This window comes from Sciurus carolinensis, chromosome 8 (genome assembly GCF_902686445.1).
Source record: "Sciurus carolinensis chromosome 8, mSciCar1.2, whole genome shotgun sequence".
In the NCBI taxonomy this organism is placed as follows: domain Eukaryota; kingdom Metazoa; phylum Chordata; class Mammalia; order Rodentia; family Sciuridae; genus Sciurus; species Sciurus carolinensis.
Genome location: NC_062220.1, coordinates 81,756,505 through 81,770,031, shown reverse-complemented (window position 1 = coordinate 81,770,031; position 13,527 = coordinate 81,756,505). Strand labels below are relative to the sequence as shown.

The window sequence follows — 13,527 nt, the reverse complement described above, 5'->3', positions numbered from 1 at the left end:
CTGTAAAGGTCGCTCTCAGGCACTGTTTATTTTTCCCATCTCCATGGTAACATGCGCTAGACCTCTTCAGAGGAGCAACTTCAGTAGTGTTAAGTTGGAAATACATCTGACATGTGAAATTCTGCTCATTAGAACTGAGGAAGACCAGGAGACTTGCAACAAAAAGAAACACCTAAATGATGGTCACATAGCAGGAAATTCTTTTTCGTCTGTCTCTAAATTGTTCAACATAGTAGTGAAAAATAATGTACCAGTTTTATATATAGACCAGAATAAACCACGTTCTCTAATAACATGATTAGTTTACTTCTCAATGGACTAGAGGAAGGTGATCAACTCTCCTCAATATTTCTCTGAGACGGAGATTTCACAGAAATGATAAGAGCTTGCTCAAACTACTTTAAAAAAAAACCAACTCTGGCTCTAAATAGTAGGTGTCTTGCCCAACTGGGAAGAGAAATGAGATGGTATATAGGGTCCTGCTGTCACTGGGAAGTGTTCCTCGATGGTCCAATGCTTAGTCACTAGCCTGTGGTGCTACTGGGAGATGATGGAACCTTTAAGAGTTGAGGCCTAATCGGAGGTCTTCAGGTTGTTGTGGGCCTATCCAGGTCCTGACTCCTTCCTGTCTGTTTCCTTGCTGTCAGGAGGTAAACATGTCCCCACCATGTGCTCCCATCATGAGGGACTGTGCTGCCCCAGGCCAAGCAACCATAGACTAAAATCTCTGAAACCATAAGCCAAAATAAACCTTTTCTCCTTTTAAGTTGATTAACTCATGGTTTTTGTCACAGTGATGGAAAGCTGACAAACAGATGCTTTGGGCTTTTAAGAAATAACCAGGAACCTGTACAAACATGAGATGAATACGAAGAAAGCAGGGCTGCCACTCTTAGCTTCATTAATGAGTAACAAGAACACACAGCCCTGGCCACAGACACAGGGTTAACATGAGAAAAGGAGGCCTGATCTTCCAGCACAGTGGCAATTTACCTCTTCTTCACAGAACAAGAAAATCAGGTTCTCAAATCAACACATTATTCTTTTTAAACATAACTGTATTACTTTATTATGTAAAATGCAAATAGGAATTCTGAATTTTCTTATATACTAATTTCTCATTGTGTCATAAATGTCATTTTTTTTTTTCAGTTTGTTCGAAACAAGATCCAAATAAGGTTCTTGGATCATACTAATTGATACTGTCCTTTGTTTTATAGACTGGCTAGGTTTTATTTTTAATTGACAGATTGTAACTATGAGTAATAATGTGATGTTCTGATACATGTTTACGTTACATCGTGGAATGATTAAATCAAGTGAACAGATGCATCACCTCACAGACTTATCTGCCTCACTTTTCTTGAGCATCTATTTAGCGAGGTATTACTGATCAAAATTTAAAATGGTCCTCGACACTTGTAGCAGGCAAACTCCTTCAAATCAGAACCAAAACTATAGTGAAATGAGCTCTGGAATTGAGGTCAAAAGACATATTCTGGCCCAAGTTTTTGTCCACACTGAGTGGCCTGGCGCTGATCACATGCCTCCACACAGCACTGTTGGCTCTGCACAGCTCACAGGGTTGTAAGAGAGAGATCACTGAACCGGTATGTGAGAGTGCCTTACCTTAGCACACTGTGCAAGCACAGAAATCACCTGGTAGTCTTCTAGAAATGCGATTCCAATTTTATCCATCTTGGAAGGGGCCCGAGATTCTACATTCTTAACACATTATTAAACTCCAATGGAAGTAGACCAAAACATACTCACAAAAGGGCAGGAATCCTCAATAACACTCAAGAATTACCTATATAGTGAAATTAGTTTCAGAAATTCTTACCAGAATTTTCTCCTCAGTGGAATTAATTTAAAAAGGCCTTACCAGAGATGGATTCATGAATTCTTCTAAATATACCCGGCACAGTTTGCGATCCCAGTCATCTGTGATGTGGCCCCCATACATGATCTCACCAAAGAGATAACGGAGGTCTTCCCATGGTACCTGGGGCAAAAGCATGCAGATGTTCATTTCTGAGCCCAAAACATCTGCCTCTGCAGGGCCAACCAGTGGGCACCTGCCCCTGTAACAATATTCTGAAGCCCCTGTCATTGGTATCATTTAAAAGAGGAGCAGAAGCCAGGGCATAGTGGCACATCTGTAATTCCAGTGACTCAGGAATCTGAGGCAGGAGGATTGCAAGTTCAAGACCAGCTTCAGGAACTAAGAACCTGTCTTATAATTAAAAAGTAAAAAGAGGTCTGGTGATGTAGCTCAGTGGTAAAGTAGTCCTAAGTTCAAATCCTAGTACCAAAAAACAAAACAAAACAAAACAAAACACCAAACCAAACAATAACATTAAAAGAGGTGCAAACAGTGTCCAAATCTCTGTAGAATTTGTTGGGAGAATTTTTTTTTTTTTTTTTTTTTTTTTTTTTTTGTGGCAAATACCCACCATAATTTATTGCTCACATGAATAGAATAGTCTTAGTAACTGCTGATCATGCTTAGGAGGTACCTGGTTATTAGGGGACCTAGCATGACCTTGCCCAGGAAAACTGGGAAACCTCAGCTCTTTGGTAGAATTATTTTTTATGTGTTCTAATACATTCAGTGAAAATTGACTAACACTGTACTTTTAATGCAGATTTTAAAGGAAATAGAATCATTCCTAGGACATTTTACTGCAGGAAAGTTTATGTTCAAGATCTCATCCCCAAATCCTGAGGATGTTGGTTCAGAGAGCCTTTGAAGTATTACCTGTTTTTATGACTGATTTTTATCAGTTTTAATGATCTGATTCAGGAAAAGAAATAGCTGGATCATTTGAATTCTATCACCTTCCCAAAGTCTCAATAAACAAATCTTGCCCCACAGGGTGACTTGAGGGCTTGGTTTGTGGCCTCACTGGCCAAATGACATAAGGGTTGTGACTAATGACTGTACCATTTTTATTCAAGAATTCACTCTATCTCCTCTTGATTTGACTTAGCAGAGTTCGAAGCCTCTCTCTGCTACCCTTTAGCTTCTTCCAGGTTTGCAAAACATGCCAGTTTGTGATGAAGCTTTCGTAGACAGGAACCTTCATACCCTCAGGGCAGTCTATTGCCTCCCAATGGTTCAAGTAAAAACGTAATTATAGCCTTCCCTTGTTGCATGATGTGACAGAGCAATACAAGTAAAATTGCTTCGACTATTCCAGTGTACTTGCTACGAGTTTATTTGAATGTGAATAAATGAACCTCACACATGTCTTTCTTTTACCCTGACTTGATGTGAATGAGAAATAAGCGGCTAGACCGCAACATGCACCCTCCACCACTGCACTGACGACCTTCCACAGAGCTGAAGTGGAGTAAAAGAGACCTCTTGATTTTATTTCCCTTTCTGGTTACATTTTATTAAAGACCATTCTGCTTTTCAGCATCAAATATGTATCTTCCAGAAAATTTTAATTAGCAGGGGGGCGGGGTCTGTTCTTTTCGATAAGCGATTCTCTCCTTTTTTAATACCTTTATTTTTATTTTTTATTTATGTGGTGCTGAGGATCGAACCCAGTGCCTCACACATTCTAGGCAGGCACTCCATCACTGAGCTATGACTTCAGCCCCCGTCTCTCCTAATCTTACATATATCTTCTTTTTTTTAAAAAAAATATTTTTTTAGTTGCAGATGGACACAATACTTTCATTTTTATTTATTTTTCTATGTGGTGCTGAGGCTCAAACCCAGGGCCTCACACATGATAGACAAGCACTTTACCACTGAGCCACAACCCCAGCCCCAACATATCCCTTCTTGAAAAGGGCATTTTGAACTAAACTATGTGTACAGATTAACTTAATTCCCAAATCTTGACAGCTTGCATTGTGATGTATAGCAAATGACTTGGGTGAAGATATCTGAGACACACAAGAGTGTGTTAAAAACCTGAAGCTGTGTCCACCCTGGAACCCCCTGGGAGAACCAGCAGGACCAAGACAACTTAATTGTCCAATGGTGCTGCCATTCTCTGGATGTGAGAGCTGGAGACAAACACCTAGCAACTCCTTTCTCACTGCATTTCTACCTCAATTGTGTTCAGGGCTCAGCTGTGACAGGACAGTATTCCTGGGCTTATCTTCATCTGGGACAGCTATGCAAGACTTGAACTGATGTATCAAATGTTCCATTTATCTTTCCACTCAGAACTATTATAATAATCAATTTTATGTATGTAATATGATAAACAAAACAGATCAACACACAAAAAAATCAGTCAGTCAAAGCATGCTTAAGAGCATGCAGACTTAGCTTTTAGTTTCATAAATTATAAAAAAAAAAAAAGATTGGGAATATTGGTCATTGCAAACCATATTAAAACCATTTATTTTGGAAACAACTTGTTCAAAATTTGTTCCTAGGGAGCACACACCTGTGTACCCAGTCAATGTATGCTGATAGCAGTTGAATCACCACCAAAGCTTGAGAAAACACGGACAAAAAAACCTGAAAGAACATCAAATAACCATGAAACCCTAGATATGTGCATGGGTGATTTTAAAGGTCCTTTATAGAAATGTGGCCTAGATTACCATACCTGGATGGTTTTGACAAATATATCCCAATTTTAACAGACTTAATGGAAAAAGTTCCCCGTATGAGGATTAAGTCAGGATCTCCTTAGGAATGAATGGGTCTTTTTGAAATCCAATCATTGGGTTTATAAGAGTTTACACAACTGTTCTTGATGAGGCATTCCCATTCCCATCTGTAAAACACATTTTAGCTACAAAATAAAATCATTCATCTACCTTTAACTTCAAATCAAGGGGAACATTACTGAGAAAGTCACAACAAGGTGGCATCCTTAATACATAATAATGACATATGCGAGAAATGCACCATTATTTATACATGTGACGCACTGTAAATTGCTTCCATCATCAGAACTAATTGTAGTGATTATTAATGCAGTGTTATGAACTGTCAGAATTGCTGTATGTAATTACATTTGTGCAAATGCTTCATTACCTGCCTAATGAATCTGGCATATATGCACATGTAAACCACTGTTTTTGTTAACATAATGAAGGACATTTTTTTTTTTTTTTCACTAAGCTGCTGATGTAGAACTGTTTTGACCTATCTTATAAAGTTCGACCATCCACTGCTGGAAAACCTTTGATGTGGTTTATTTTCACACTTGGCAGAAGATGCATATAGAGTGTCAGCTATTTCAGTAATAGCTTCAGAAAGAGAAATCATGGTCCATTTTGATAATGCCCAAAGACTGACAGGTTCAGTACATGTCATGGAAGGTACCATCTGACCACTAGTACTCACATTAGGATTTGCCTCTAAGTAGTTGTAGAGGACATTGGCACAGATGGTGAGGTCTCCAGGATTGAAAGGATAACTCCGGCTCCAGCCTTGGGGACCAAACCTCAGTCTTCCAGCAACACAGGCATGGAAGTAGCACAGAGAAAAGAGGATGCTTTTAAACTCCTGTTCCTTGGAGCACATCTCAAGTGTATCCTGTGAGAAAAGGGAAAGAAAAAAAAAAGCATGACTATCTGTATGGTTTGCAAAGGTCTGAGTTTTCAATAATCTTGTGAAGAATTTCAGGGAGATACTCTACAGAGGTAACTATAGTTCCAAGAGAGCACAAGAGGTAGCTATTTGATTTTTGCCTGTCTGAAGATATAAGAGGAATCTTCTCATTTTGCTTGTTATTCTTCAGAGTGCTTCTAAGTTCACAAGAAAATGAGGCATTTATTTTAACCATGGTAATTCTGCTAGATACCATTTTTTTCCCCTGTAAAACATTCCTTGTAAAATCTAAATGCCAAAAGTTCATGGCCTTAGAATCATCACCTGTAGGATGCTTGTTAACCATAGCTATCCATTCTTCTATTCCATACATTCCTGGGTTCCACAGTAATAAAGATCATCGGGGCCCATGGCCACCCACTGAAAGACTGTTTCCCAGCCTCCCTTGAAACCAGAGGTGTCAGATAACCAAGTTTATGTCAACAGAATTTGAGAACTGATGTACATAAATTCCGTGTTGTTTGCTTAATAAGAAGCGGCTCGCCCTGGCTGACCCTCTTCCCCTTTTCCTGAGGACTAGAAATGATGAGTGGATAGCCTTGGGTCAGGCATGGTAGAGGTACCACTCTACCATGAGTGTGGAGTGTGGATGATCCAGGAACAGATCTGCCTAATGTGTTTGAGAGAACAAACTGCTATCTCATGTGATCACCACGGTGGCATTATCTCTGTCACAGCAGCTCAGCCTGTACCTTACCTAAAACAATTACCAGGGCACATAGTCTCCTTCCAATGAACTAGGAGTGAAATTCACTGCTAGGATGTCTGAACAACATAGGAAGGATAGGAAAACATGTATCCTGTGGACTAGACCTACAGGATTTGTTTTTTTTGAAAATGTAGAGGGAAGGTAGAATCCTGGTGTGTTGCACGGATCTGGTTAGAGCCCCAACAGCTGTAAAATAAGAAGGCAGAGAACAGCTGTCCGATCTATGGTTTGAAGACAGTACTTTACTCAAGGTTGGTGGTTCCATGTGGAAAACAGGGAAAAGACGCTGAGGATCACTCCTGCAGCTGGTTTTAGGCAGAAGGGGACAATGAGGCCAAAACCTACACATTAGTTTCTAGACCCTTAGGATGGCCAGTTAAAATTTAAGATGGAGCTGACAACATGGGCCATGTACAGAGGATGTTCAGGACTTTTGGGAGGAGTTCAGTTCTGGTCTCCCAAGGGACTTGTGGCACTAAACCAAGACTAGATTTTTTTTTTTCCCTCTGTGAGCCAGGACCAGAAGAATGTTTACTTTCTTGCCATAATTCTTTCAGCAGAATCAGGGGTCCCACCACATACAGTTCTAGAACTGGCCAGACTACATATAATGCAGACCCAATAAAGTCACCAGGTCACTCTAAATCATCAGGTTATTTTTAGGTAATTTATGGAATTTGGCAATGTATAATCATTAAAAATAACTTTTCCACAACTAACCATCAAATAAAAGGCAACCTTGTGAAAGAAGGAAAGAGAAACCATATCACTGGAATTAACCTTGAAGAATATAAAAATATATTACTTTCATGTATAAGAAATTTCTAGGAGACCCACTCTAAGCACCAAAATTTCACATCAAAATTATGATCTAGTAAGACATTTAACAGCCACTTGAATTACAGATAGGTCTCATAAAACCCCAACTACTACAATAATGAAGTACATTAACTCAATCTATTACTTCACATAACTTGGTTTTACCCTTACTGCTAGAAAGTACGAGTCAATGTCCATTTCATTATACTCTGATAATATAAATGCTGATGAAATATGAGTCAGGCTTTTCTAAGAAAAAGTATGAGTCTACCTACTATTCCATATTTCAAGCCAGTTGTATTTTTACAAACCAAAAGATGAGAAAATTAATATCAGAAAATATACAAATAGCATTGTGAACAGAGAACAGGTATTCACACTACATAATAGTGCTATCCGGCACACAGCTTCTGACTTTACATGCATAATCACCATTTATTTGTTTCTGCCTGCAAATTTCACACAAACTGAAACCCATATTTCTTATTCTAAGAAAAAAAATGGTTATTTTGGTATGAAAAGTGCCCAAACAGTATTCCTTTCTGACATTTTCAAGAGGCAAATGCTAATATACTGAAAGAGATGGATGTTGGTAAGTATCCTACAAAAAATGATTCTTTACATCTTCATCACTTTAATGATCAGATTCACATAATTATTCAGGTAATTATTCTAGAATTCTCAGGGGAATAAAGCGCTAATATTAAGTGCTTCCAAAGTTAGGAGTTAAATTCTAATTCAAGAGGACTAAAAATACAGATTTAATTTGATTTGAAAACTAAAGTATGCAAAACAAAAACATCCAAACAGAACATTCACTTGCCTTGTCCCCTTGGGTTTTTTTCTTAGCTAAGAGGTTGCATCTGGGCAACAGGAACAACTGGGACACATTTATCTAACCCATGTAGGTGACACAGTAGGTAGCAGTCACCACTTTTTGCTCATGTCACAGGCTTTAATCAGATTGGGTCATGGCAGCAACAGAGAATACCCAAGGAGATTTGAGAAAGGAGTACAACTGTTACAAAGACCACTATGAATGCCTTAATGTTTTATTGCTGATTTTATTGCTAGGCATATGACTAGGCAAATTTACTTTTACCAGCCTCTCTTGCAGCTAGGTAAAGCAGTGTGACTACATTAACCAATGACATGAAAGGAGAAGTAGGTATTGTGTATAGTAGTTAGCCCTTATTTGTGATTTCACTTTCTGTACTTTCAATTACCTGTGGCCAACCATCATCCAAAAATATTAAATAGAAAATTCCAGAAATAGTTTAATAATTTTAAATAGCTTATCACAGCACTTTGCTATAGTTGTTCTATTTTATTAGTAGGTATTAATATATTACTGTGCTGGATTTATAAACTTTATCATAGGTATATAGCATAGGAAAAAATACAGTACATAAAGGATTTGCTGCTACTCTTTGTTTTTGGCCTCCACTGAGGGTCTCGGACTGTTTCCCTACCCAGATGATGTGGGACTAGAATATTTATTTGTAGGAATCATATTTTTAAAAAAATACAATGTAACATATTCCCTTGGTCATCTGTGGGAAGCCATCCTTATGTAGCCGAGTCAGAGGGTTCCCTGTCTAGTTCCCCTAAGAGAATGGCTCCCCTAACTCCACCCTATCCTGTCCATCACAGAAGAAGTTCCTCCCAGTCTTGGCCCCCTTTACCTGTGTGTTATAAATAAAGGAGAGTTGGGCTACGCCATGTTGTTAGAGGCCAGAGCTGGTATGGCCAGACCTGTCACGCCCCCTCTCATTTAAAAAGAGTATTGGCTCTTGTGTGTTTATTGAGTAGATAAGTTTATAGGTTACTGATTGATAAACCACCAACATCATCCTCCAGCAGTTAACTCTTTTCTCATCCACACGGAACGTGGCTGAGATATCTCCACAGTCATCTTCTTTGTTTCTTCTCTTGCTCTTCTGTTGGTGACATGGATGGGAATGGCAATGCTCACAACCACCTGGGACACGATGGGTCCGTCCTACACACAGTGCCAATAGTGAACTGTAAAGAACCAGGTTGTTGACAACCGTGGGGTGACACGTCAGCTCTGAAGGGCCTGCCCCCAGAACTCTCACATGGCAAGAAATACTTTTTTTTTTTTTTAACCCATTTCAGCCATTGTTATTTTGTAAGAATTTCCTTCAAAAGTAGCCAACTCTAATCTGAACTGATGAAAGAGTGCTGGGAGCTTATTCACAGGTAGCCAGGGAGGACAGGATGATATCCTTGAACAACATATTTTTAAAACTACATTTTGTTTTCAAACATAATGACAAGTGGGCATTCATTGAAGACTCTTTAAAGTTTTAGATTTCCTTAAGGGTTTTGTTTGTTCATTTTGGATAAAATAGGTTGGAGAAGTTTAGTGGTTCACGTGGATGATCTTTGCTTTTGCTACATATGGTCAAATTTAGCCTTAACACTTAAGAGTATTCTCTTTGGGCTGTGGATGTAGCTCACTGATTGAACACAGGCCATGGGTTAGATCCCCAGAAGCAAAAACAAAGAAAAAAAGAGTATTCCTTCCACTAGAAAGAAACAGTCCTCCTTAAAGTTCTTAAAAGTCCTTCTGACTTTCCAGATGGCAGTCAAAAGAATTGCTACTTTCAAGAATAGATTAGAACAGGTTTTCTTAACTAGAGAATCCATGCATAGGCTTTGGAGGAATCTTCTATCATGATATACACAATTTTGAATATGCATTTTTCTAGAGAGAGTATCCAAAGTAGTATCAGATTCTCAAAGGGCTACTCACCAAAAAAACAATGCTGAAGGATAATTGGGCAGGAGCATATTTGTTCAAGAAATGCTCACTTTCATGTTTAAGACAGTTCCTTTAGGGGAATGAATAAATTGTAAATATATCAAATTCCTCTTTTGCACTTATTTTATGGAAGAACTTGAAAGTGTCATATCTGATTAGAAATTAGAAATTAAAAGATGATTAAAAAGGCAAATATATGTCTGCCATAGTACATTGAAAAAGGCATATTGCAAATATTCAAAAGATTCAACAAGATTTTGAAGTGCCTATTGTTTATACAGTCTTCTCTATATCTAGCCTATAAATTACACAGTTATTTAAGTAATTAACCATGTTTTCATCACTGTATTCTTGAGGTGGCCTATTATTATAATTTCTTCATAAAGTTGGTTTGGGCATTGGTCCAAAAAGTATTGGAGAAAGTTAAGTGTGTTGGGGTGCTTCATGGAGAATAACATTTCTAATAGGGGCTTGAATATTTATCACCCAATCATGTATATTTATTCTCTATAGCTCATTCTACTCTTAATAAGAGTACTATTTACCAAGGATTTCCAAGAAAATAGAAGTAGGGCTAGAAAATCAAAACAAGAGAAACAAAGGAAAATGAAAGACTTGGTCTTGATACAGATAGATACAATAATTTGAATAGGGGGAATAATAGTAATTGGGTTATCATTCATTTATACATGTGTATTAATTTATTTTTAAAGGAAACAAAAACATAAATAAGAAGGTATCATTACTATAACCTGAAAAAAAGGACTTTGAATTTTCCAATGCTAAAATTAGATCTGAGGGCTGGAGTTGTGACTCAGTGGTAGACTGCTTGCCTAGCACGTGTGAGACACTGGGTTCGATCCTCAGCACCACATAAAAATAAATATATAAAATAAATGTATTGTGTCCATCTACAATTTAAAAAAATTTAAAAAACCCCAGATGTACATGTATGATTACATGAATGGTATGAATCTACATTGTGTACAACCATAGAAACAAAATGATGTACCCCATTTGTGTACAATGAATCAAAATGCAGTCTATAAAAAATTAAAAAATAAATAAATAATTTAAAAATACCCAGATCTGAAACATTGTACTTCCCTTATCATCACAGTCATCCACATCCACAAGGATACCATATTTCACTACAGAATTGTCACTGCGTTAACATATATTCACGAGGATTCTGTGCATCCTAATTCAGTGCCAAAAGCACTTTAGTAGTAAATGATTCTGAAGTAATACTGGCACAACTAAAAAGAAAAACTACGTAATCGTCTTATTCCACTTTTTGCAAAATAATTTGGCATAAAATCCGTGTCAACTGTGCAGTGAAATACATCAACAAAAGCTTTTACTTTGTCCATGGTAAGAGATACTATTTTGAGCAACTTCCTCAAAAGTCACTGAGTTTGTTCACATTACACATGTGGCTATAGTTTTCTTAGTTTTAGTGTAAAATTTGAATATATTTTTGAGTCATTAGACTAGGGCAGCTTTTTTAAAAAACTAAGACACACACATACACACACACACAAGCATTCACACACCCCCTCCTCTCAGAGATGTTATGCCAATCCTCTGAGATGCATGAATTGAGGATGGTCTTCACAGTCTTGTGAGAACTCTGATTTTATTTGTCAGATCAGGTTGCTTCTGCTTTCTTACCGGATCAAAGTTGTACAGAGCAGCATGCAAATTGGCTAGCATTCCTGTAGGAGGTTCATTGGTGATTTTAATGGAATTTTCCAGAAGTCCTTGAGGGATGATGTGCTCATCTGGTGTAGGGGCAGACTCAGCACTCATGAACACCCTGTAATCTCTGTGGCTTCCGTGGCTGAATCTTTCAAGGAGTTTCTCCAAGGTTCCTAGCCACTTGGCTACCAAATGGACATTCTGAAAGACAGTATTGGCTTATGATTCTTATAAAATTTTAGCATATTGTTTGAATTCTAGTATCAAAACATTTTCTGACGTACATACACACAAGCATATATGTGTGTGTTTAAAACTCAGAACAATGACTTAAATTTTCTTTTATTATGTCACAAAAGGGAAAAAAGGGGTAAAACAGTTGAATATTGAACATATTAAATTGTTTCACATCACCAAAGTTTGTCATTGTAAACCAGAATGTCTCCCAAACATGTTCCTACTTCAAACACCCACTAGTCACTTCTGAGATGGAGTTGCCTAACATTTTTCTTTGTTACAGTTGCAACCCAATCACTGAGACATATCTGGGTTAGATTAATAAAGTATAAAACTAGAAGCCAGTAATACAATGGATCGCCCCCTTGTTTCTGCTGGAAACCTCTGTTACTCAAACTCCTGTACATTAGCATGTAGACACAAAAGGTATATTCTTAACATAGCATTGTTCTTAAATCAAAGAGCTGTCAAAAGCCACACACACACACACACACACACACACACACAAATGCCACCACTATCATCACAATCATCTTTGATTCACAAATGCGCTCCTTCAACACTAACCACTCACAAGGTGGAACGTGGTCATTGGTATCACGAGAGAGGTCTGAAGGCTGTATCTGACATGTTTTCCAGCTTTGGAGAAGTTCTGAAACAGTGACTACAACATCACATCCAGGGATACATAATTATTTCCAGCAAGGAAAATAATTAAGATTATTTTTAATAATCTTAACATAATATGTTATGATTATAACACGTACAGAAATAGAGAGGGTGAAGGCAAATAAGGAAGGGAAGAGTAACAAGGGCATTCTTTGAAATTTCTGTTGTAGGAGGTTCTAGGCCCATTCAGTTGTTCACATCATTAGACTTTTATTCCCATGGTAAATATTGAACATTGCCAGGAGTCGTGAGCTGAACTATGTCTCCTCCAAAACTCAGGTGCAGAAGCCCTAACTTCCAGTACTTCACAATGTAACTATATTTGGAGATGGAGTCCTTCAAAGAGGTAATTAAGACTAAATAAGGTCATATGTCCCCCAATGACTGGTGCCTTGATGAAACCATGTGAAGACACAGGGAAAGTTGGCCATCTACAAGTTAGGGAGGGAGGTCTCAGAAGAAACCAGACCTGCTGTCGCCTTGATCTCATACTTCCAGCCTCCAGGACAGCGAGAAATTAAATTTCTGTGGATTAAGTCACATAGTCTATGAAAGTTTGGCTTGGCAGTCCTGGAAATGAATCCAGCAGCTAAGGACCCAACTTTCCTCTCCTACATGCTTGCTATTTGGTTCTAATAAGAGTATTTCTCATACCTAAGGAAAGTGAATAACAAAACCTGTTTTCTAAGTTCAATTATGTCCTGTCTGTTGGACCCTAACTACCTCTTGAGTAGCTGGGACTCCAGGCTCCTACCATCACACACACATGGCTCTAATCATAGGCTCTTTTGCGAATGACTGTACCCCTTCTACTATTCTCTCCAGTCCTGAGCTCCTGGGTACATAAGAACTCTCAATGGAATCTTTTCTTTTAGGAATATTTCAGTGTTATCAGACTAGATGAGCAATAACTGCTGTCTCTGGGAAATAAAACAATATCAAACACACACACACACACAGACACACACACATACAAAAGAGAGCCTCCATTCTTACACATCTGATTCTGAG

The 13,527-nt window shown here is 38.1% G+C and overlaps 1 protein-coding gene across 1 annotated transcript in view; it reads right to left on the bottom strand.

The window, feature by feature from the left end:
• Dnah11 (dynein axonemal heavy chain 11) overlaps positions 1-13,527 on the bottom strand; it is a 332,397-nt gene that overhangs the window by 14,379 nt on the left and 304,491 nt on the right. Inside the window, 3 exon segments of the mRNA XM_047562330.1 lie at positions 1,886-2,005; positions 5,327-5,518; positions 11,584-11,811. Coding sequence (XP_047418286.1) covers positions 1,886-2,005; positions 5,327-5,518; positions 11,584-11,811 — 540 coding nt within the window.